The 26379-nt window shown below is 42.8% G+C and overlaps 1 protein-coding gene across 1 annotated transcript in view; it reads left to right on the top strand.

The window, feature by feature from the left end:
* Window positions 1-17802, top strand: part of SOX8 (SRY-box transcription factor 8) — a 35796-nt gene extending 17994 nt beyond the window's left edge. Inside the window, exons 2-3 of the mRNA XM_034420557.3 lie at window positions 10954-11192; window positions 16309-17802. Coding sequence (XP_034276448.1) covers window positions 10954-11192; window positions 16309-17048 — 979 coding nt within the window. The 3' untranslated portion in view covers window positions 17049-17802. The remainder of the gene's footprint in view (window positions 1-10953; window positions 11193-16308) is intronic.
* The last annotated feature ends 8577 nt before the right edge of the window (window positions 17803-26379 follow it).

Below are 26379 nucleotides of genomic sequence, written 5' to 3'. Positions count from 1 at the left end.
GAACAGTTGCCAAACGTCTGAATTTTAATCAGTGACCATGGGGAAGCGTGAAAAATGGTCATAAGTCACTTTTTTCAGTGCCGTTTGAAAACGGTCACTAAATGAACTGTATTTTTTTTTATCCTGTCATCCAAGCTGAAGATTAGAGCTGAAGAACTCTAAAACTGAGGAATTATACTGTTCGGAAATCTCCAGGCTGGTGGGTTTTTTTTTTTTTTGTTTGTTTGTTGTTGTTGTTCCCTTTGTGGGGCTGCACAACCTAAAAATGTGTTGGCTGCTTGCAAATGCTTGCAAATGCTGCTCAGACACGTGCAGTTGGGCTTTGTAATGGAGAGGGTGTTTGAGGTCAACGTCCGAAATGGGCAACTCGCCCTCCCACATGAAGACGATTGTCAAAGGGACTGGGGAAGGTTTTGGGTTCTTTTTTGGTTTTTTTTAAAAAATCTTTAAATGGGGTAGTTTTCTTGAAGGGATCTTTGGGGATTTTCCAAGGGCTGCCAAAAGGTGAAGAAAACATGCTCGTGGCTCAAATTTATATTTACCGATTAAGAACTAAAGCAGGGGTAAAATGCTCCCAGTTCGGACCGGATCGCCCGATCCAGTAGCGAATGGCGGTGGGTGGTTCGGAGAACCAGTAGCAAAAATCCCTGCGCGCCCCCCCCCCATGCCCAGCTGAGCAGTGCAATCATCAGAGACTTTTTTTAATTATTTTTAAAAGCATTTTTTCTACAACCTCTTCAGCCGAAAAAATGCTTTTAAAAGTAAAAAAGAAAAAAAAGCCTCTGATGATCGTGCGGCTCAGCTGGGATCATCAGAGGCTTTTAAAAGCATTTTTTTTTACAACTTCCTTGGCCGAAGAGGTTGTAGAAAAAATGTTTTTAAAAGAAAAAAAGCCTCTGCCAATCAGGCAACTCTGCTGGGATCATCAGAGGCTTTTAAAAGCATTTTTTTACAACCTCTTCGGCCGAAAAAATGCTTTTAAAAGTAAAAAAAAAGCCTCTGATGATCGTGTGGCTCAGCTGGGATCGTCAGAGGCTTTTAAAAGCATTTTTTTACAACCTCTGAAGAGGTTGTAGAAAAAATGCATTTAAAAGTAAAAAAAAAAAAGTTGGCCATGCCCACCCAGTCACATTACCTCCTACCAAGCCATGCCCACAGAACCGGTAATAACAAATTTTACATTTCACCACTGAACTAAAGGGACTTATTTAAATATAAATGACCCCAAAAAAAGTTTGTTGCAAAAGCAACTGCCTGCGAAGGCCCCTGGAGTGGGGCTGAAAGGCAAAAGCGGAAGCAGTAGGCTCCGTCCTGTAATTGGGTAGACCAGGTTGCCGTGATAACACTTATTAGCAATAATACTTAGACTTATATACCGCTTCATGGTGCTTTTACAGCCCCCTCTAAGTGGTTTACAGAGTCAGCCTATTGCCCCCAACAATCTGTGTCCTCATTTTACCCACCTCGGAAGGACGGAAGGCTGAGTCAGCTTTGAGCCTGGTGAGATTTGAACTGCTAAACCGCAGCTGGCAGTCAGCTGAAGTAGCCTGCAGTACTGCACTCTAACCACTGTGCCACCTCGGCTCTTGTGGCTCCGTGGGCTGCCTACAAAAGACCTCCGGTGGACTGCTGCATTACAGTTGCACTGGGAGAGAGATATAAATATGGCAAGTGAGGCAGTTTCTGTGGCATATTTGTGAAGGATAACAGCACAATACATTTTGATTTCGGAATCAGTTTGGTTCAGGACAGAGAAGAGCAACAAAGATGATAAGGAGTCTGGAGGCTAAACCATGTGATAAACAGCTAAGGAAACTTGGTATGTTTAGCCTAAAGAAGAGAAGGACTAGGCCAGGGGCGTCAAACTCAAGGCCCTCGGACTGAATTCAGCCTGTGGGGTGCTTAGCGCTGACCCACGGGGCCACCCTGGAAACAGCAAAGGACCAGCCCGCAGTTCCTCTGCCAGCAAAAATGGAGTTGGGGAGAGCCGCGCATGGGGCCCCCCGAGCTCCGTTTTCGCTGGCAGAGGACCAGCAAAACAAACTAAAAACAAAACAAAATGAGAAATTTATGTGTTTAACGTGAAACATTTATGTGTTGAAGTCTGGAAGAGAAAATATATACCTTAGTTCCTGCCCCAGGACTCACTCTGAAGTACATCCTTGTTTATTTAATGCACTTGTTGAAAAATGTAAACTGAAGGTTGTGTTCTTGTGGTCCTTGAGTCCAAAACAACCTGTGCTGAGTTCAGTCAGTTCTTCGACTTAGTAAATAACTACAGGATTGCAGGATTGTAGCCAAGCCAGTTTCTCTCCGGTTCAAGATTTGGACATTTGAGAAGTAGCCAGTAACCTCTCTCTTTCTTTTAAAGAGAAACGGAGCAAACAAATGTGTTCTTCAGTTTTTTATTGCAGTATTTTTAGGGTCTAGATAGTGTGGGAAGCCCCCCCCCGAAGAATGAAATATTTGGGGAAATATTAAAAAGAAGCAGAATATTATATTTCCCCAAAAGGAAGAAATGGAGAAACATGCTCTTAAAGGAGGCAGAAATCAGCCCCAGTTTCCCTGCCTCAAGCAGAAACTGAGGAGGCCAGCTTTTAGAAATGCAGATTTGGTAATCCATTCAGAAAGACTGGGCCAGATAGAAACTCCAGATAAGCAACAAGCCAAAAGTTGACATGATTAGCTCAGAACTAGGATTTGCAATTCCCCTTTTGCCTATAGAGCCAGCCATGACCCCTACATGACCCCATAGGAATCCAGAAGGTATAAAACTGACCCACTCCATTTTGTCAGCTGTCCCAGAATCGCATGTGGCTGGTGGTTCTGCTTCATCAATAAATCAATTTTCTTTCCAATCAGCCTCCATGGTATTTCCAGTGTCTTTCTCCCAGCTTGGAACTGAACCAGATGGATGAAATGCAAATGACAAATATTAAAATAGTTTTAAAAATTATTTTAAATCATTAAATGGAATTATTGAATTGTCTTACAGCAAATGGGCCATAGTGGCCCATTCTGGTATTTTTATTCATTTATAAAGGAAAAAAATTCTCTTGAACTTGTCATAAACATTTTAAAAAGTGTTAAAAACACTTAAAGCATAGCACTTAGCAATAGCATTTAGACTTACATACCGCTTTACAGTGCCTTACAGCCCTCTCTAAGCGGTTTACAGAGCCAGCCTCTTGCCCCCCAACAATCTGGGTCTTCATTTTACCCACCTCGGAAGAATGGACGGCTGAGCCAACCTTGAGCTGGTCACTCAAGGTCAAACTGCTGGCAGCTAGCAGAGTTAGCCTGCAATACTGCATTCTAACCACTGGGAAGGAAGGAAAGGAAAGGAAAGGAAAGGAAAGGAAAGGAAGGAAGGAAGGAAGGAAGGAAGGAAGGAAGGGCAATAGCAATAGCACTTAGACTTATATACCGCTTCATGGTGCTTTACAGCTCTCTCTAAGCGGTTTACAGAGTCAGCCTCTTGCCCCCAACAATCTGGGTCCTCATTTTACCCACCTCGGAAGGATGGAAGGCTGAGTCAACCTTGAGTTGGTCAGGATCAAACTGCTGGCAGTCAGCAGAGTTAGCCTGCAATACTGCATTCTAACCTCTGGGAGGGAGGGAGGGAGGGAGGGAGGGAGGGAAGGGAAGGAAGGAAGGAAGGAAGGAGGGAGGGAGGGAGGAAGGAAGGAAGGAAGGAAGGAAGGAAAGGCAATAGCAATAGCACTTAGACTTATATACCACTTCACAGTGCTGTTACAGCCCTCTCTGAGCAGTTTACAGAGTCAGCATATTGCCCCCAACAATCTGAGTCCTCATTTTACCCACCTCGGAAGGACAGAAGGCTGAGTCAACCTTGAGCCTGGTGAGATTCAATCTGCCAAATTGCAGTCAGCCGGCAGTCAGCAGAAGTAGCCTGCAGTACTGCACTCTAACCACTGCGCCACCGCGGCTCATAGAAAATGTGAAAAAGGCTCATCAGTCCAAATGTTTTCATTTCAATTCTGTCCTTTAATTGGGGTGAAGTTGGAGTGAGATAGTGTTGTCACTAGAGCTTTATTTGGGTGTCAAACCCGCATTGTCACGGTGTCGTCATGTGACGTATCGTGACTTTTTCCCCCTTCGCTAAACCGGGTATGGGCGTGGCCAGTGCATGACGCATCCAGCCCGCAGGCCGTGAGTTTGACAGCCCTGATTTATGGGATCTCAAGTCCAGGTCAGTTTCTGGAGCAAAAAAGTAAACATCTGTGCTATATCCCAAAGAATGTTGGTTATGGTGGTCTTCCCCAGTTTGATATTCTTCAGATGTTGCAACAGTTGGAATCACAACAATTCCAGCCATGGCATTCACAACATATCTGGATTGGTACAGGGTTGGGGGGAAGGCTAAAATTAAGTCTTGGCCATAAAATCCAGCCGAAGTTAAATAATTCTGTTGATTTCAGATAGAACCATATACATGCTGAGATACTCCTTGGTTGTATTGCTTCTTTATTTTTTGCTACTGGCAGCATATTATCTTCTAGCTCTGTAAAGGCGAAGCGATTTATGATTCTGAAATGCTTTTGACAGTTCTGAGTTTTTAAAACTGTAAGCATTGATTTTTCTAGAAACCATCTTTAATATTATTGTTTGTTATATAATTTGTCCTGTAATTTGACAAAGAATATGGAGTAGAGTAGAGTAGAGTAGAGTAATATAGGAATAGGAGTAGAAGTAGAAGTAGAAGTAGAAATAATAGAATAAATAGAAATAGAAATAATAGAAATAATAGAAATAGAAATAGAAGTAATAGAAGAAATAGAAATAGAAATAATAGAAATAGAAATAGAAATAATAGAAATAGAATACTTCATTGCTGTGTGATTGGACACACAAGGAATTTGTCTCTGGTTCATAAGCTCATACTGTACATATAAACAGCAAGTAATAGGTCATAGATCATAAATCATAGTTACAACTAGAGAGGATTTCACCCAGGCTGCCATCAGTGGCGCCATCTTTAATGAAAAAAATCAATATTAAAGCAATATAACAAAAAAAAATGGTGACCATATTTTTTATGTGCTACTGGAGAATGGGGTAAAACATAGGCCATGTGTAGGCCATGTGGAATTGGTGTGAGGGCCTTTGAAGTACATCTCAAGTTTTTAAAAGTGAGTTAAGGGAAGCGGAAACACCAGCTTGGTGAGTTGCTTATTTTCATCAAATGAAAATATTGAGCTAAGCATCGGAGGTAATTTCCTATTTGGGCAGACAGTTGAAATCCCATGGAGAAGAAAGATGGGGATCTTGCGTCATATTTACCTGGGGCCAAAAATTCTAATCACTTATACAAACGGAATGAGATCAGAGCCTGCAGGCATCAATGGGGAAAGATTTTAGAGAAATGATAAACAGTTCAAGGTACATACGACGTTCAATGAAGGTATTAGCACAGTGTGTATCCTGTACGTAAAAAAGGACCAATTGTGTGCTTGGGATAATGAGAAATGGGATACCCTCAAAACGATGCTATAGAGCAGGGGTGAAATCTACTTACCTTTCCTACTGGTTCGGAAGTGCGGGCACGCGAATCACATGCAATTTTAGACCCTGCGCATGCGCAAAGCCTTCTGTGCATGCGCAGAGGGTCAAAAACAGGTTACTTCCTGGTTAAAACCAGGAAGTAATGACGTCCGAGTGGGTGGGCGGAGCCTTGCACTGCCGCTGCTACCAGTTCGCCAAACCACCCACCACCACCCATATCAGTTTTCCTGAACCAGTGTGAACCGGTAGTATTTCACCCCTGCTATAGGGCACTGCACACCAGAACAACTAGACACAAGTACAGTTCCCCACCCCCTGTCCCACCATGCCATCACTCTGCTAAACAACTACCATATTTTTGGGACTATAAGATGCACCTAGATTTAGAGGAAGAAAACAAGAAAAAAGTAGTTTTTGGCCTCTGCACATCCCATTTTCACCCTCCCCGGGCTCCAGAAGCACTTTGCAGGCCAAAAACAGGCCCCTTTTTGGCCTCCCGAACACTCCGCGCATCCCGTTTTCACCAAAAACGTGCCCATTTTTGGCCTGCAGAGTGCTTCTGAGGGCCGGGGAGGGCAAAAACATGACATGCAGAGGGTTCGGGCCGTGCAGAGCACTGCAGAGTGCTTCTGGGGGCCGGGGAGGGCAAAAACTTCCTTTCCTTTCCTTTCCTTTCCTTTCCTTTCCTTTCCTTTCCTTTCCTTTCCTTTCCTTTCCTTTCCTTTCCTTTCCTTCCCTTCCCTTCCCTTCCCTTCCCTTCCCTTCCCTTCCCCTCGGTTCCACTCCACTCCACTCCACTCCACTCCACTCCACTCCACTCCACTCCACTCCACTCCACTCCATTCCATTCCATTCCATTCCATTCCATTCCATTCCATTCTATTCTATTCTATTCTATTCTATTCTAAAATGATATTGACAGGAGAGGTGCTAATATATCAGCCTTATAAGGTAATGTCAGCTGCCATCTAGCGTGAAACTGCTGCAAGCTACATGGCCGGTAGTTGACAAGGCATTGGATGGAGCCAGAGAAACGTATAAGAAGTATGCTGACAAGAAGAGGTCTCCCTCAGAAAAAAAATTGAAATAGGGGATGAGGTGTATTTGTCCACCACGTATCTACAATCTAGACAACCCTCGAAAAAGCTGGGAGCAAAACTTGTAGGTCCTTTCCCCATTGTAAGAATTATGAAGCTGGTAATGGTTGAACTTAAATGACCAAAAAACCTTAAGAGGGTACATCCGGTCTTCCACTGTAGTCTGCTTAAACCAGCAAAATCCTCCCCATTGTGACCAGGGGAGGAAGCCCCTTCTCCTCCTGATCTCATTGAGGGCGAGCAATACTTCAAAATGAAGGAAATAATGGACTCACGTATCTATAGAGGCAAACGCTTCATCTGATTGGTTTGTGTGTGTGGTCAGCGATGGGAGGCAGCTAAGGGAGAGAAAAGTAGAACGTAGGGATTTTACCGCACGATTCTCGGTTCTGACTATGCATTACTGCCACAGTGGCGCAGTGGTTAGAGTGCAGTCCTGCAGGCTACTTCTGCTGCCTACCGGCTGCCTGCAATTTGGCAGTTCACATCTCACCAGGCTCAAGGTTGACTCAGCCTTCCATCCTTCTGAGGTGGGTAAAATGAGGACCCAGATTGTTGGGGGCAAAAGGCTGACTCTGTAAAGCGCTTAGAGCAGTAGTGGGTTTCAAATTCCGCCGCTACTGGTTCGCTACCAGTTTGCTCCGCGCGCGGGGGGTGCTTCTGCGCATGCACAGAAGGTTCTGCACATGCCCAGAGCATTTTTGATGATGTCTGGGCAGGTGGGCGGAGCCTCCCACTGCTGCTACTGGTTTGCCCGAACCGGGGAAAACTGGTAGCAACCCACCACTGGCTTAGAGAGAGCTGTAATGCATTGTGAAGCGGTATATAAATCTAAGGATTATTGCTACTTGACTTCTAATAAACTATACCTTTCTCAAAGAATGGAGTCAATGGTTGTTACTATTTAGAGGTTTACCCTGTGGCAGGTCTAACAGGTAGGCCAAATAGTAAACAGGGCCAGATGAGTTAATTCTGCTTTATTTGTAAGGTTACATTAACAGAATCGTGCAAATTCAAAAGTATATCCCATCCCCCTTTACAGCCCAAAAAACCAGGGAAACCAACTCTACTTCTTGCCTCATTCCCATTCCTGCTGGTGGCTAAGCTGCCTTTTATTTGACCGTTTCCTTGGGTGCATCTCTTCTCCCTGTCTCCCAGGGTCATTCTCACTTACCATTACCCAATATTATAATGTGTCAGAGTATGAATATCCATAGCTGGAACAGACATGGCAACAGGTCAGCCAATGGGGACTGTTTGGATAGACATGGTAACAGATCGGCCAATGGGGATTGTTTGGAAACTGAAACAGAGTATTTGTTTGTATGGGGCCATAAGAGACAATTTGGAGTCTGGGCGTGGCTTAGACTTGCTGAACTGTATATAAGAGTTGGTTTGGCCTCTGTAATGGGAGCCTCTGTACAATATATTAGTCTCTGTATCTCTCTACTCTGTAATGATTTGCTTCTATGAATATTACTTCTGTGTTCCTGATATTGTATGCTGAATTCTGCTGTATAAAGAAGTTTCTTATATGTAAATTGAATCCTGCTGAATTGTCTGATTGTGTGTGCTGCAACCATCTGACCGTTTCCTTGGGTGCATCTCTTCTCCCTGTCCTCCCAAGATCATTCTCACTTACCATCACCCAATATTATAATGCCCTTAGATGAATCAGTAGCGTGACCACCTCTGGAATATTATGCACAGTTCTTGTCAGAGTATATTCATGAACTGGAATAGGGCATAGCAATAGGTCAGCCAATGAGGGCTGTTTGGTAACTGAAACATAGTATTTGTTGTATGGGGCCATAAGAGACAGTTTGGAGCCTGGGCGTGGCTTAACTGTTCTGTATATAAGCTTGAGAGCACTAGCTTCTCCCTCCTCCATTTTGCCTTTTGCCTTCTCCATTTTGTGCTGTGTCTGTACTTGATATTTCTTTCTCTATAACGTGGAAAAACCTACAAGGTTATATTTTATACAACGTGGAAAAACCTACAAGGTTAAGCAGGATTCAAAAATGTATATAAAGATGTTTTTGAATCCTGCTTAATAGTCTGCTTGTGTGTGCTGCAACAAACTCTGACAGTTCTGCTCAGGGCATCTTGTAAAAGACATAATAAGGGAACTTGGAGAAGGTCAGAGGAGGTCAACTCAGGTGATCAAGGGGATGGAACACCTTCCCTGTGAACAAAGGTGGCAGAAAGGAGGTGAATGAGATGACAGAGTTGTATAAGATTAGACGTAGACTGGATAAAGAGGACTGGATAAAGGGGAAGTTATTTTCCCTCTCTTCAGATACTAGAACCAACTAATACAGTTGAATCATGGAAGAATTGGGACATACGTAACAACACGACTCATCACAGGTTTATTCAAGTTTGGAATTTGTCACCACGAGATGTGATGCTCGCTGTACCAAAAAGTTTGGTTAGCTTCAAAAAAAGGATTGAACAGATTCATAGAAGTTCTGGGGGCACTCAATGGCTCTTAGCTTTGATGGCAGTGGGACTGCCTCTGAAGGCCATTGCTGAAAGACTGGTGGATTTCCTTGTGCAGTTGGTTGGCCACTGAGAGAATAGACTTCTGGATTAATCAATTTATTTTATTGATTAGCCTGTAGGTCATATCAGCGTACAAGATTTTTACACACGTTACCAATAAAATCCTATACAAACAATTTAAAATTAGAGTAGGGTAAAATACCATAGTTACAGAATAAAATACAATAATTGAATACATAAATATGTAAATCAATCAATCAGTTTATTACAGTCTTAGACCAGAGATCAGAACAAATAAAAACTCTCAGTAAATATACAATTAAAAATTCTAGTATAAAATAATAAATAACAACTAAAATCTATAATAAAATCCAGACTGCCAATTATTCACGTAAATATATATATGTAAAATTGAATAAAACAACATAAAATAATATTTCTGTATCACCCCTGCATTCTACCCCAATCAGGCCCACATATGCTGAGCTCAGTCAGACCATTTCAGTCAGAAATTATGCTGCATTAAATGTCACTTTCAAATTCTGGCCACACATGAGGTATGTTATTTTAATATGGGCCATATGGTTAATATGTGGATCAAGGTACTTATCTCTCGCCCCTTTATACAAAAAGCAATCAAATATGAGCCAGATCTTCTACCTCTTCAGCTCCACAGATACATGTATGTTCATTGTCTGGGATAGTATGGGATAAGATTACTATTAATCTTCTCATCGTTCCTATCACCCATCTCCTCCCACTTATGACTGTATGACTGTAATCTTGTTGCTGGTATCCTTACAATTTATATTGACTGTTTCCCTATGACTATCATTAAGCGTTGTACCTTATGATTCTTGACGAATGTATCTTTTCTTTTATGTACACTGAGAGCGTATGCACCAAAGACAAATTCCTTGTATGTCCAATCACACTTGGCCAATAAAGAATATTATTCTATTCTATTCTATTCTATTCTATTCTATTCTATTCTATTCTATTCTATTCTATTCTATTCTATTCTATTCTATTCAGTGGAATCTTCCAAATCTAACCACTGAGAGAACAGACTGCTGGATTAGATGGCCCCTTTGATCTGATCCAACAGGGGACTGATTATGTAGAGGCACTGATTATGTAGAGCAGTGGCCAAAATTGTGGAAACCTTTTAGGAAAAGTGTATTTTTGAGGTTTGATGGCTCATAACGCCACTTCTTTTTCGGAGTTTCAAGATAATCCTATTCCACTATTGGAATGGCCTGGCAATAGCCCAGACCTTAACCCAATTGAAAATCTATGGAGCCGACTAAAGGAACTTGTTAGTCAGAAGCGACCCATCAATAAAACCCAGTTAATAGAAGCAACCCTTCAATCTTGGTTTCACATGATAACAGCTGCAGAACTCAAAGACTTGGTTTACTCCATGGGAAGACATTGTAAGGTTGTAATTCATGCTAAAGGTTACCCAGCGAAGTATTAACTGACATGGTGATAATTTTTGTATGTTTCGTTTTTTCTACGTGTTTCACTTTTCTTCTTTATACCGTAACTGCTATTCTAATAGCAAATCCTTCCTAAATTGCATTACATTCTTGATTAAATTATCTTTCCATTGATATATAATTTTATGGTACTACTCCCAAATAAAAGGGTATTATTAGCTAGTTTTAGAAAATACACTTTTCCCAAAAGTTCCCCACAATTTTGGCCACTACTGTACTTGGGTTTTTAGGCCACTTGGAGACTACATAAGAGTGTTAGACTTAAATTGGGTTAAAGGCATACATGAATGACTCATTTAATTTCCCTCTCTCTCTCTTTTAAGCTTGCTGAGTGAAAATGAGAAGCGTCCCTTTGTGGAAGAAGCTGAACGATTGAGAGTTCAACATAAAAAGGATCACCCAGACTACAAATACCAGCCACGTCGGAGGAAAAGTGTCAAAGCTGGCCAGAGCGATTCAGATTCAGGAGCTGAGCTGAACCATCACGGAGGATCCCAGATCTACAAATCAGACTCAGGGCTGGGCTCGATGAGCGAAGTGCATCACCCCAGTGACCACACAGGTGAGGGAAGAAGAAAAGGGTTTGTGTCAGACCTGCCCCAACTTGGACATTTAGGGAAGAAAGACCCTCGACTCCATTTGGTTGAAGCGATAGGTTCTTTTACTAAAGTTAAGTGGCTGCAGTGAAAGTAAATCTAGATCTAAATATTCCCGCACAAAGGTTACAGTTTTTCACCTTTCCCTGGCCCTCCCCACTTGACTAGTCCATCAGTGTCCAATAGAATGCTTTGAAGATGTTTTGGGGACAGCTTGAAGCTTGGGGCCTCTCAATCCAGTTTCACATTCGGTCCCCAGGCCAGGTGTCCTTGGATGTTGGTTTATTCTGGTTTGGCACTTCTGATTCTTGTCAATGTGTCTCCCCTCCCTGTTCACTTTCTCATTCCCAGGCCCACATTTTACTACTCCAAATTCCTTCCCCCTTCCTATGACAGGATGCCAGAGAAGCAAAGAAGATGGAGATGGCAGATCTGACAGTTTGTTCAAGGCAGAATCCTTAACCCAGAATCCTTAATTAAATCCAGAACCCAGAATCCTTAATTTGCTTTATCTTGGACATCTCAGGAGAAAAACAGCATGAATTTTTGGAGGTTCTCCACCTCTGCCCATATTTCAAGTTCTCCTATTTGGTGCATTTCCTAATTTGGGATGATGTTCCTGGGAAAAGAAAAGCTCAGTTCCAGATCCCATAGGAACATTAATTAATTCATCCATCCATCATGCTTGATAGAGTAGGTGTCCTTCTCCATGAGATCTCTGCAGCCTTTCTCCTTCCTCAGTGCAGAGCAGAACTGTGGCAGGATGCGTCCCATGGACCCCCAGCTGTTCTTTGGAGCTGTCCCAGATGCCTTTGCCAACATAGGCTACAATCGGTGAATATCCCCCCTTTTTCCCATCTACAAAATTGGCAGTTTCTTCTCTGCTTCTGTTCTACTCACAGTTTTTTTTTTGTTTTTTTTTGCAAGAAAGCTGGGATTTTTCCATTCCTGGCTTCTGCTCCTGGGCATAAAGCCAAGGCCTTGGAGATCTATGCTCAGTTCCACAGCTGAAGGCTAAAAGTATATTTGCGTTCAGAAATTGGTGAGCTCTGAACACGTTTGTGGAAAGCTCTTGCACGTGGGTCTCCTTCTCCCAAGGGGTCTTGGGAGCAGGAATCCCCCTCCAAGGCATGTCTTTATGCATTCTGTGGGAGACCCTACAGCAGGGATGGGGAAAATTATGGCCCTTTTATGACTAGTGGACTTGGAGACTTCAACTCCCAGAATTCCTGAGCCAGCCATGCTGGGAGTTGCCCAGCATGGCTGGCTCAGGAATTCTGGGAGTTGAAGCCCACGTCATAAAAAGGCCATAGTTTCCCATCCCTGCCCTATGGCAACCAGAGATCAAGCATAACTCTGGGACCAGCAGGAGTGCATGTCACAATAGGTTGCAATGCATCATTGCCATTCATTCATTCATTCATTCATTCATTCATTCATTCATTCATTCATTCATTCATTCATTCATGATAGCAGTGTTCCAATATCTCAGGGGCTGCCCCAAAGAAGAGGGAGTCAAGCTATTCTCCAAAGCACCTGAGGGCAGGACAAGAAGCGATGGATGGAAACTAATCAAGGAGAGTAGCAACCTAGAAGTAAGGAGAAATTTCCTAACGGTCAGAGCAATCAACCAATGGAACAACTTGCCTCCAGAAGTTGTGAATGCTCCAACACTGGAAGTTTTTAAGAAGATGTTGGATAACCATTTGTCTGAAGTGGTGTAGGGTTTCCTGCCTAAGCAGGGGGTTGGACTAGAAGACCTCCAAGGTCCCATCCAACTCTTCTCTTCTCTTCTCTCCTCTCCTCTCCTCTCCTCTCCTCTCCTCTCCTCTCCTCTCCTCTCCTCTCCTCTCCTCTCCTCCCCTCCCCTCCCCTCCCCTCCCCTCCCCTCCCTCCTCCCCTCCCCTCCCTTCCCCTCCCCTCCCTTCCCTTCCCTTCCATACTCTACTCTACTCTACTCTACTCTACTCTACTCTACTCTACTCTACTCTACTCTACTCTACTCTGTATTCTATTTTACTCTACTCTATTCTACTCTATTCTATTCTACTCTACTCTACTCTATTCTATGCAGGGGTCCCCAGCCCCTGAGTTGTGGCCCATTTGGAACTGGGCCACACAAGCGGTGGGCAAGCACACTCCCGCACGCAGCTCCACTTGCACAAAAGGGCACCCACCACTTTTTTTTTTAAATTTGATTTATGTGCCGCCTTTCTCCGGAGACTCAGGGCGGCTTACAATGCGTTAAGCAATAGCCTTCATTCTTTTGTATATTTATACAAAGTCAGCTTATTGCCCCCACAAACTGGGTCCTCATTTCACCTACCTTAGAAAGGATGGAAGGCTGAGTCAACCTTGATCCTGGTGAGATTGGAACTTGCAGTAATTGCAGGCAGCTGAATGTTAATAACAGGCTATTAGCCAGCTGCGCCACCAGGCCTTGCAAAATGAAGCTGCACAATCAAGTGTGCATGACCACTGCTTGCGTGGAACCATCCCTTCCCTGCCCCTCCCCCCATGGCTGGTTCACAAAGGCAGAAAGGTTTGGGATGGCTGATATAAGGGATGTGTGAGGCTTCCATGAAAAAGTTAAGTTCAAAGGCCATTGTCCAAATTCACCCAGCTTCGCCAGACAAAGCAAGCAAGAACTAGCTAGAGGTTCAACCAGGAAATAAGGACAAATTTTTTGACAGTGAGAGCAATCAACCAATGGAACAGAAGTTGCCTTCGGAAGTTGTGGGAGCTTCATCACTGGAGGCTTTCAAGAAGAGACTGGACTGCCCTCTGTCAGAAATGGTGTAGGGTCTCCTGCTTGGGCGGGGGTGTGGACTAGATGACTTACAAGATCCCTTCCAACTCTGTTAATCTGTATCTAACTAGCCAGATTCCAACAAAGTCTCTTTAAATGCTAGAATTAGGGGCCAATGCAGAATCTTGGATCCTGCAAGAGTAATTTCCCAGCCTCCCTTTATAAGGAGTTCATTTGCACGATTGGAAATGCTTCTCCCCACCTGGGTTGCTGTTGATGAGAAGAACTGCTGATATAAACTCATTTTTGTCTTTTGATTCCAGCCTCTCCTTCCTTGCATTCCTTTCCCAACCTCCCTAGAATGTCTCCTACATTTCATTCAAATCCACAGAATGGATTTGGGGCTTCTGGTCTGGCACCTTTGAATCAGTGTGAAGATTTGATGGACGTTGGCATGTGTTTGCATCCCATTTATGTTAAATTGGCTTCTTACTCCGGGCAGTTTTCATCATAAAAACAGAAACACCAATTAAAAAAAAACACACACACACACACACACACACAAAACTACCATAAAACAATAGGCGCACTCAAATTGGCCGTTCACAAATTTGGACTAATTTCATTGATCGAATCAAAGGGCACACTCAGTTTCACTCTGCAAAACAAGTCAAATCAGGCCTTGATCAAGTCACATAGTCCTGACAGATGTGTGGTATAGTCCTTCCAGCTGTGCTAAATGGTTTGACAACTTGTTTTCCTGGTAGCTTCCGTTTCTCTCCGTTGCAGCTGCTTACACCCGGAATGGCTTTTCCAAAGCTTTCTGCATATGTAGTTTACCAAATCGACCTGCAGAGTTGGGAAAGCTATTAGGAAAGCACTTGCTTTGCAAGCCAGGGGTGCCAGATGTTATCCTTAATGTCTGGTTGGTTTGGAGAGACCCTTGCTTGAATGTAAGAGAATCCTTTCCCTGTCAGATGAGACGGTTTTGAGATAGCTCAGTGTCTCCCATCCTCAGCCATTTTAAGATGCGTGCTCTTCAGTGCCAGCTGGGGTATTCTGGGAATTGAAGTCCACGCATCTTAAAATTGCTGGGCCACACAACTAGGTGGCCCAAAGGTGGGAGTGATAAAAGTTAAAGCTTTGGATATTCCACTCATTTTCTAATGAGTACACTGTACAGTCAACCCTTGTAGAATAGAGTAGAGTAGAGTAGAGTAGAGTAGAGTAGAGTAGACTAGACTAGACTAGACTAGACTAGACTAGACTAGACTTGAATTCTTTATTGGCCAAGTGTGATTGGACACACAAAGAATTTGTCTTGGTGCGTACGCTCTCATAAAAGTACATAAAGTACATAAAAGAAAAGATACATTCGTCAAGAATGATAAGGTACAACACTTAATGATAGTCATAGAGAAATTGTCAATATAAATCGTAAGGATACCAGCAACAAGGTTACAGTCATACAGTCATAAGTGGGAGGAAATGGGTGATAGGAACGATGAGAAGATTAATAGTAATGCAGACTTAGTAACCAGTTATGAGGTCTCTCCCACGTTCTTTGTGTTTATCACATCGGGAATTCTAAATTCACACTATAGGTGCACTGCCAAAGGGTTGCTTGTCACAGGAGTATGGCCCATCAGAAGCACACATTGACCAGAAAGTGAACTTGTCAATTACTTCTTACCTTTTCTTAGTCCCTCAAATATAGCTGTGTTCCAATATTTGAGGGGCTGCCACAAAGAAGAGAGGACTCAAACTATTTCCCAAAGCACCTGAAAGCAAGACAAGAAATAATGGATGGAAACCAATAAGGAGAGCAGTAATCTAGAGCTAAGGAGAACTTTCCTAATAGTGAGAACAATTAACCAATGGAACAGCTTGCCTCCAGAAGTTATGGGTATCCCAACATTGGGGTTTTTTTAAAAAAGAGACTGGACAGCCATTTGTCTGAAATAGTTTAGGGTCTCCTGCTTGTGCAGGGGGTTGGACTAGAAGACCTCCAAGGTCCCTTCTAACTCTGTTATTAAGCCTGGCCCTCCTGCTCCTCACCATGCCAGCTTAATGACATTTTCCTGGTAGCTGGGTCCATCTAGAAACAAGGGACTGGGCTGGGCTGCAGCCAAGCTTCTCTCATATTTTGATAGCAGGATTTCCAAAGTTGATTTCCAAAGCAGATGATCCTTTGCTTTCCTGCAGGTCAACTTCGTGTTTCCTCTATTTTTATTAAATAAAATCACCATACATCTTTCAGGGCTGGTGTTTAAGCTAAACCATCTTCCCTTTGAAGATGATGACGACTTTGTTTTCAATACACTTTTCTCTAGGGCAGCCCCATGGACCTCCTACCCCACCTACCACCCCTAAGACAGACCTACACCCTGGGAGCAAGCAAGAGTTGAAGCACGAGGGCCGGCGCCTCATGGAAAGCGGTCGGCAGAACATTGATTTCAGCAACGTGGACATCTCCGAGTTGAGCAGTGAGGTCATCAACAACATGGAGGCTTTCGACATTCACGAATTTGACCAGTACTTGCCACTCAATGGCCACTCTGCCATGCCAGCCAGCCACGGGCAGAACTCCACTGCAGGATCTTACGGGACTTCTTACTCTCACCCGACCAATGGCAGCACCGGTGGGTCCTCCCAGGTATGGGCTCACAAGAGTCCTGCATCTGTCTCCCCTTCTTCCAGTGAAAGCAGCCAGCAGAGGCCTCACATCAAAACTGAGCAGCTCAGCCCGAGTCATTACAGCGACCAACCTCACAGCTCTCCAACCCATTCGGACTACGGATCGTACACTGCGCAGGCGTGTGCCACCACCGTGTCCCCGAGCTCAGCCACTGGATCTTTCTCCAGCTCCCAGTGTGACTACACAGATCTTCAGAGTTCCAACTACTACAACCCCTACTCGGGCTACCCTTCCAGCATTTACCAGTACCCGTATTTCCATTCCTCTCGCCGGCCATACGCCACCCCTATCCTTAACAGCCTGTCCATCCCTCCTTCTCACAGCCCCACGGCGAACTGGGACCAGCCAGTCTACACAACCCTGACAAGGCCTTGAGCATATGGAAGGAGCTGTTTCTCGAGGTCTTTTCCCCCACCAGCCTTCAAAAGTATGCACTACACAGAAACAAAGACGGAGCGAAGAAGTGATGATAATTAATAACAAAGAACCTTAATGGAGCATCATTTCATAGTGCCGAAGTGCCTCCCGTTTTGTCGGTGTGCCTGGGCATTCTCTCCAGAATCTCTTAGATTTTTTCCAAGGCAGAGTTCTATTTTGTTTATCCTGACTCGTAAATAACATTAAATAACATCCGGACCAATGAATGCTCCTGAATAGATGAAGGACGATCCATTCAAACTCCTCGGTGAGAACTTTGCAATGAGTTTGGTTTTAAATCCAAGACTCTGAAAAAAAATGGAGGTGAAGATGGTGCTTGAGGTTTTGTGGCAAACTTGGGACAGATCAGCCTTGCACAAAAACCCGCGTAGGATTTTTGTTTTAAATCCTAAGTGTTCAATTAATACTGAGGGACCATTCAAGAATCTTTTGGGACCAACCAACCACCCAACCAACTAATGTCAGCATTTCTTAATTTTAGTTGAAAGTTCTGAGCAAGGTTTTTGCAGAAATTAACATTTTTGTTGGGAAGCTTAAAAAGTGCGTTGATATATATATATATATTTTTGTCATTGTTTGAGAGTAAATCTGTTAAATATGTATTTATGTTCCGTGTAATTTTTGTCCTTTTAATTAATGAAGTAATTCTGTGCAAGAGGTAGATTTAAATAAAGACTTTATAGTGCATAAAGTAGTGGAGGAGTTTTCCCATCTCCCCAATTACACTAATTAAAAAGAGAAAAAACAGCATTTGAAGGTCCGTCAGAAAGGAAAATTAGAAATGCTTTCAAAAGAACAATGATAATATAGGAACCTAAGAGGTGGAGAAATAGCAGAGTTCCCACTGGGTTTCAACAAATGTGCCAAGTTGCTTCTAGCTAACATTCACTTTCAGGTGCTGTGAAGGTGATGGCCACTCCATATTGTTTATCTCCAACATCTGGAACTTAAGGTAGACTGCCACTGGAATCACAGAACACTCATCTATAGTAGCTCTTCCAGTTGATGACCGGAGCTTAGTTGTATGGCTTCTAAATAATCATTTACGGCAGGGGTCTTCAAACTTGGCAGCTTTAAGACTTGTGGACTTCAACTCCTAGAATTCTGGGAGTTGAAGTCCACAAGTCTTAAAGCTGCCAAGTTTGAAGACCTCTGATTTATGGCTTGGTAAATTGGGAGAAACATGGTTGATTTTGCATAGCCTGGTTAGAAGAAGAATCGCCTGGGGAATTCTGGGAGTTGAAGTCCACGTGTCTTGACATTGCTGAGAAACATTGCCTCAGAACAGGGGTGTCAAACTCGAGGCCCGTGGGCCGGATGCGTCACATGCTGGCCACGTCTACCCCCAGTTTAGCGAATGGGGGAGAAGGTGCAATACGTCACGTGACGACAACATGTTGTCGCGAGTTTGACACCCCTGCCTTAGAATGTAGTGGGAGCCCACCTCCGTCTGATCCTGGTTTTGGCAGACCTGTTGCCACCTGTGGGTTGCGGAAATGAATTCCTGGCACTGACTTGTTTTTTCCATCTTTTCCTGAGTCAGTGGGTGACCTTGGTATTTGGTTTTCCACATCAAGAAGTAATGGGTGGAAACTAATCAAGGAGAGAAGCATCTTAGAACTAAGGAGGAATTTCCTGACAGTTAGAACAATTAATCAGTGGAACAACTTGCCTCCAGAAGTTGTGAGTGCTCCAACACTGGAAGTTTTAAAGAAGAGGTTGGATAACCATTTGTCTGAAGTGGTATAGGGTTTCCTGCCTAAGCAGGGGGTTGGACTAGAAGACCTCCATGGTCCCTTCCAACTCTTATTTTGTTAAATGACATGTTTTCCTCTTGATGGTTTTCCAGCCACAAACAGGCTATGCGCCTATGTACTGGTGCTTTCTAAATTTTTATTTTTTAAATATCAATTTAGAGGGGGGTTCATGGAGTTAACCTTTTCTAAACACTTTCTCATCCATTGCCCATCAAATCACAGGGGGCTGGAACAAAGCTTGCACTAATGGAATTCAGCATAGATATTTTTATCAAGCGAATTGAACGAGCTCAGTTTTGAACCTCCACAGTGGCATCTCCAAAGTGCCTTTGCATAACCCAGCTTGGCAAGCCAAATTCCACAGCTAGGAATTCCACACGTGCAAAAATATTGTGCAAGGTCTGTTGCCCATCGGAAGAAAAATGCAAAAATCTTACCTGGTGTGAGGTGTGAGATGAGCTTTCTGCCAGAATTTCTCAAGGAAAGCAAAATCGCCTCAAGAGTCTCAAAGATGCTTTCTCAAAAGGCAACTGGACTGTTTTCTTCCTTGAGAAGAATAAGATATTTTGCTTTTTTTCCTATTAACATTTTTATTCAATTATAAAGTATTATACAAAATACAAAGGAACTAGAAAAGCAGTAGGGGGGGAGGGGAAAGAGAAGTGAGGAAAGATAAGAAAGAAAAAAGAAGCATTGACTTCCAGATCTCTCTTTAATAGTAAAATAAAGCATTAACATCAAATCACAGCTTTTTGCTTTTTTTCATAATATTATGAACAAGCCATTTTTATAAAGATCTATCAGTCTAATCAGTAAAACCCAAAGTCAGAAACATTTCACTTTTCATCCAAGAAGATTCCTTGGTTCGGAACTGATGAAGAAGCTTCTTCTTCTTCTTCTTCTTCTTCTTCTTCTTCTTCTTCTTCTTCTTCTTCTTCTTCTTCTTCTTCTTCTTCTTCTTCTTCTTCTTCTTCTTCTTCTTCCTCTTCTTCTTCTTCTTCCTCTTCTTCTTCCTCTTCCTCCTCCTCCTCCTCCTCCTCCTGTTGCCTTTTGAAAAAGTACCATTAAGATAATTGTGACCTGGATGACTGAGAATCTCCACAGACACCTGCAGGAGGAAACAGGTGCAACCTGGAATTTTGCACTGTGATTCCTTCACTGGAATTTCTGCTCTGTCCTGGCAAAATGTGAATTTAGGGCAAATAAACTCCATCTTGAATGAATTTGTATGAAATCAGATATGGAAAAAAAGGAAAGTGAATAGGTTCACCTCCCATTGTAAGCCAATTTCAAACTACAACATTATTTTTGAAAATTTAAAAATTGGTTACAGCTTATTCTTTTTAAAAAGAAATACCAGCTTTAGCAGGATTTACACCTTGAGTTTCACTTTTAATATTGCCCTATTTAAGAACCAGATCTTATTCATCAAAGCTGTGAAAATTAACATTCTCCACTACATTTTGGTTAATCCTTAGGTGTAGGCTAATAATTCTGTTGCTATCTTTTCCTTTGTATGCTGAGCATATAACAACCATCTATTCTAATGGTAACTTTGTGCCTTTTTAAAAGAAAAAACAAATCTTTATAAAACTTTAAACTTTCAGAGATTATCTAGCTTATCTTTTCTATGTTTCATATTCTTGGGTTTTTGTTTTCACGTTTTCCTTTTAAAAAAAGTGTACTTGTGGGACTGGGTGGGCTTGGAACACAAAAGGGGGGGGCTAAAGATGGAATACTTATGCAATCTATTTTTCTGTATAAAGTTCAAAAGTTGTCAGTTTATCTGTTTTTGTTCACTGGCTTCTGACTAATGCTAACTTTTGTACAGATCTATTTGATAAAATTAAAAAAAAAACAGCCTTTATCCCTGTTACTGGCCTGTTCATTCAATGTCTCAATTGTTCAAGCAAAGAAAACCAACATGGAAGGAAAAAAAATGCCTTTACTTCCCCAGCAAAGAGGGTTGTATGGGTTTAGCAAACCTTTTGTTATAATTGGGTAGAAGACAAATTATTGTAAAGGGAAGGGAAAGGCCAGGTAGGTTCTTATTAAGCCCCAAAACCATTGTCAAAGTTTAGAATTCAAAATGAGCAAAATGTGTCTTCAGAGCATTTCTTGAGTTTGATCTGCTCTGAAATTGTTGGACTATTAGCTTGACCTATACCACTTTACCACTTTATAAGGCCTTGGTAAGGCCACACTTGGAATCCTGCATCCAGTTTTGGTCGTCATGATGTAAAAAAGATGTTGAGACTCTAGAAAGTGTCAGAGAAGAGCAGAGAAGAACAACAAAGATGATTAGGGGCAGTGGTGAAATCCAATTTTTTTTTATTACCGGTTCCGTAAGCGTGGTTTGGTGGGCATGGTGTGGCTTGGTGGGTGTGGCAGGGCAAAGATACTGCAAAATCCCCATTCCCACCCCACTCCAGGGGAAGGATACTGCAAAATCCCCATTCCCACCCCACTCCTGGGAGAAGGATACTGCAAAATCTCCATTCCCACCCCACTCTGGGGCCAGCCAGAGGTGGTATTTGCCGGTTCTCTGAACTATTCAAAATTTCTGCTACCGGTTCTCCAGAACCTGTCAGAACCTGCTGGATTTCACCCCTGATTAGGGGACTCAAGGATAAAACATGTAAAGAACAGTTGCTGGAACTGAGAATGTCTATTTTAGTGAAAAGAAGGACTAAGGGGTAACATGATAGCAGTCTTCCAGTATCTGAGGGGCTGCCACAAAGAAGAGGGGGTCACAACCTGTACTCCAAAGAACCTGAGGGCAGGAGAAGAAGCAATGGGTGGAAACTAATCAGGGAGAGAAGCACCCTAGAACTAAGGAGAAATTTCCTGATAGTAAGAATAATTAACCAATGGAACAACTTGCCTCCAGAAGTTGTGAATGCTTCATCACTGAAAGTTTTTAAGAAGAGGTTAGGTAAACCATTTGTCTGAAATGGCGTAGGATTTCCTACGTAAGCAGGGGGTTGGACTAGAAGACTTCCGAAGTCCCTTCCAACTTTGTTATTCTATTCTAGTGGTGAGGGCACCAGATTAGAAACTAGGAAAATCTGAGATCTAGTCCCGCTTTAGGCATGAAAGACAGCTGGGTGACTTTGTGCCAGTCACCAGGAGACAGGGAGTTCTAGTCCCTCCTTAGGCATGAAAGCGGGCTGGGTGACTCTGGGCGAAGCAAAAATGGAATCTTATGCAAGAGTTATTTTCTCTTGGTTGATAAGAGAAGTTGGTTGAAATGGCTGTTAAATCTGACTCCACGGTAGCAGCCTTTGTGAGGGAGCCTGGAAGAAGAAGCTGCTTGTAATTAGAGAAGGTGATGGCATCCAGGCTGAAGGATCATGAGGGTTATTACTTGAATAAGAAACCACCATGAAATCTAAGGGATGCACGCTAGATTGAGAGTTGAAAACAATAACATGGAAGGAGTCATTAAAAACCATTGTCCTCTTGTTTGTTTGCTGAGGTACCCAGCTCCAGAGACATGGGAGGTTAAGCACTCTTAAGAGAATTCATAAAATAAGATAACTTTTAGTATAAAAATAAGGAAAAGTCTCCTAAGGGTTTAAATCAATCCATGCCTCAATCCCTAATCTCCAAATGCTTTCTTACCAAGAGGCAAGTCATCTGCTTTATGGAAACATGGGAGTGTGGAGGTCATATAAACGAGGGAGGGAGGGAGGGAGGACTATGCCATAAGAATAGAGCAGCTGTGGAGAACATTGTTCCTCAATCTATTCTCCCCTCCCTCAAAGACACTTTATTGCCAAGAAATCTTCCTTGTGTTCTGCCCCAGCTATGGACTCCAAAGAACGCAGCACACACAAAGTCTGTACAAAACTTAATTTACTAAAATAACTCAGTCTTTTTCAAACAAAGGCTGTTAAATAAACTTTCTTAACAGCCTACAAGAATCCTAAGATAAAGTAATCACAATCTTACTATGGTTGGCAGAAAGCCCAGAAGCTATTTTGCAGAGAATCCAGACGCGAAGGAGATTGAACTAAAGTTGTTCCCTACAGCTTGCTGCAATCAGCGTTCCTCCTTAAATAGCCTAGGGGAGTGGCCAATTAGCCCCAAGCTTTACTCTCGAGGAGACCTCCTCCTGAGGAGCCACTCCTGCCTTTTGCAGCTCTGCGCGTCCATGCATTGAGAAGAGGCTCCTCCTCTTCTTCCTCTTCACTTAAAGGAGCTTCTGGAGGTTCTGAAGGCCCTGGCTGAATCCCTGCCTCTGGCACCACATCTTCTTCACCAGCCTCCTCACTGTCCGAATCTGAATCAGCTACTAACTGTACAGGCGCTGACGGGCCACAACACCTTGCTGGGCACTCATGAAGTCACCAAGAGTCCAGCTCAACTCAAAGGAGACATGAGAGAAGAAAAGTTTCAAGCAGATCGGAATGACAAAAGAAAAATCCAACAGAAGATTTAAACTGACCAACTTTGGAAATAATTTTATCTCAGCCAGAATAGTTAAACTCTGATGCTCGGCATCGGTGTTTTGTGCAATCCTAGCCTTCAATACACCAGTGGGGGTTCAAAAGAGGGAAGGTGCAGGCCTTAACCAGGCACTAGAAGCCCTGCCCTGTTCTTACATGCCTCACTCATGCCATGTGATGCATGTAAAAAGGGGGTGAGGGTTTTTGTCATGCCATGACGAGGGGTGTCTTTTTTGTGACCCCCTCATTGCAGATGTGCCTGTGGTTTGGCAGTGATTGAAAGCCACTGTTCCAACACCTCTGCCAAATCTATGTTCTGTTATCCCCTCAAACTAACATCCTGGTTCCTATAAGGAAGCTTTCTAGATATCTATAAAGCCTTAGTAAGACCACACCTAGAATACTGCATCCAGTTTTGGTCACCACACACAAAAAAAGATGTTTAGAAAGAGTGCAGAGAAGAGCAACCAGGATGATTAGGGGACTGGAGGCTAAAACATATGAAGAATGGTTGCAGGAACTGGGCATCACTAGTCTAGTGAAGAGAAGGACCAGGGGAGACATGATAGCAGTCTTCCAATATTTGAGGGGCTGCCACAGAGAGGAGGGGGTCCAGCTATTCTCCAAAGCACCCGAAGGCCAGACAAGGAATAAGGGATGGAAACTAAACAAGGAGAGATTCAACCTAGAAATAATGAGACATTTTCTGACAGTGAGAACAATCCACCCACAGAAGTTGCCTTCAGAAGTTGTAGGAGCTTCATCCCTGGAAGCTTTCAAGAAGAGACTGGATTGCCATCTATCAGGCATGGCATAGGGCTCCTGTTTGGGTGGGGGGGTTGGACTAGATCCCTTCCAATTCTGTTAATTCTTAATCTAATCTAAATCTAATAGCAGGATTTAATTTAAAAAACCTGTACAGGTAATCCTTGATTTACAACCATCTGTTGAGCAAACTTTGGAAGTTACAACGGCACTGAAAAAAATGACTTTACGACCGCTTTTCACTTCTGACTGTTGCAGCATCCCCCATTTGGACTTTTGACAACTGGTTTGTATTTATGATTTCCATTTGCAACATCCACAGCCAGGTTCCTTGGGGAGAGCTGGATTCCTTTAACGAACGTGCAATTCACTTCTGAAGTGATTCGCTTAGCAACCGTGGCCAAAAAAGGTTGCAAAACGAGGCACAGCTCACTTACCAACTGTCTTGCTAAGCAATGGAAATTCTAGTTACCGTTGTAGTTATAAATTGAAGTCTACCTGTACTTTGAAGGTTTTGGGGGATTGTTTTAGTGTTAAGCGGGGGAGACGCGGTGGCTCAGTGGCTAAGATGCTGAGCTTGTCGATCGAAAGGTCGGCAGTTCAGCGGTTCGAATCTCTAGTGCTGTGTAACGGGGTGAGCTCCCGTTACTTGTCCCAGCTTCTGTCAACCTAGCAGTTCAAAAGCAGGTAAAAAATGCAAGTAGAAAAATAGGGACCACCTTTGGTGGGAAGGTAACAGCGTTCCGTGCGCCTTTGGCGTTGAGTCATGCCGGCCACATGACCACAGAGACGTCTTTGGACAGCGCTGGCTCTTTCGGATTTGAAACGGAGAGGAGCACCGCCCTCTAGAGTCGGGAATGACTAGCACATATGTGCAAGGGGAACCTTTACCTTTATTTATTTTTATTTATTTATTTATTTAATTTAAGGACTCAGGGCGGTGTACAGCCAGAATAAAACACACAGATATAAAATTTAAAAAACAATTTAAGAAATAGTAAATAATTTGGCCCATATCTAATTAAAATAAAACTACCCGTTTTGGACATTTAAAAATTAAGAGTTAACGATTAAAAAATTTAAAAATTAGACCAGCCCGACTTGTTGGAATAAAAGTGTCTTGAGGGCCCGGCAGAAGATGCGTAAGTCGGGAATCCTCCGCATCTCGGGGGGCAATTCGTTCCAGAAGGCAGGAGCCCCCACAGAAAAGGCTCTCCCCCTGGGGGTCACCAGCTGACATTGCTTGGCTGACAGCACCCGGAGGAACCCCTCTCTGTGGGAGCGAATTGGCCAGTGGGAGGCTATTGGTAGCAGAAGGCGGTCTTTTTTTTTTATTGCAAAAGTTTTACAATTACATTTTCACCCTTTTTTTTTCACCCCCCACCTCCCTCCCCAAACTTCCCGTCCTCCCTAACCCTCCCTAACCCTCCCCCCCCGGACTTCCCTATTATGTACTCATAACTAATAACACTGATATATATACCTGAACCCATCCCTCCCCCTATATAATTTTCCCTCTTTGTCTCTTTACATTAAGATATTTCTAATACATTGTTTTCAAATAAAAGCTATTTGATACTTTCTAATTTGATATTTGTTCTGAACATATTCTATCCACCTTTTCCATTCCCATTCATAAGTCTCTTGTGAACAATCTTTTAAATATGCTGAAATCTTCGCCATCTCTGCAAAACTGGCCATCTTCGAAGTCCATTCCTCGATAGTAGGCAAAACTTCATTCTTCCAATATTTACCTATCAACAATCTTGCTGCTGTTATCATATACAATATCAATTTTGTTTCACCCAATGTAAAACCCTTAACTATGCCCAATAAAAACAGTTGTGGAGAAAATTGAATTTTTTTCTTCAATACATTCTGCATGACCCACCAAATTTTTATCCAAAAAGCCTTAACTTTCCTACAGGTCCACCAAACATGATAATACGTAGCATCCAAACATTCACATCTCCAACATTTTGGCTGAACATTAGGGTACATACATGACAACTTTTTAGGATCTAGATGCCATCTATAAAACATTTTATAAAAATTTTCCCTCAGATTCTGCGACTGTGTAAATTTAACATTCTGAACCCAAATTTTTTCCCATGTTTCCAACATCACTGGTTCTTCAAAATTTTGTGCCCACTTAATCATGCAATCTTTAACTAATTCCGTTTCTGAATCCCTTTCTAGCAAAACATTATAAAGCCTTTTAATATGCATTGGACCTTTCTCTCTTATATGTCTAACCAATTCTTCCTCATGCAACATAATACCAGTTTTTTGGTC

The sequence above is a fragment of the Pantherophis guttatus genome, chromosome 14 (genome assembly GCF_059756535.1).
Source record: "Pantherophis guttatus breed Tessera chromosome 14, ASM5975653v1, whole genome shotgun sequence".
Classification (NCBI taxonomy): domain Eukaryota; kingdom Metazoa; phylum Chordata; class Lepidosauria; order Squamata; family Colubridae; genus Pantherophis; species Pantherophis guttatus.
The sequence above is the reverse complement of the archived record's forward strand: the minus strand, read 5'-3'. Positions and strand labels throughout refer to the sequence as shown.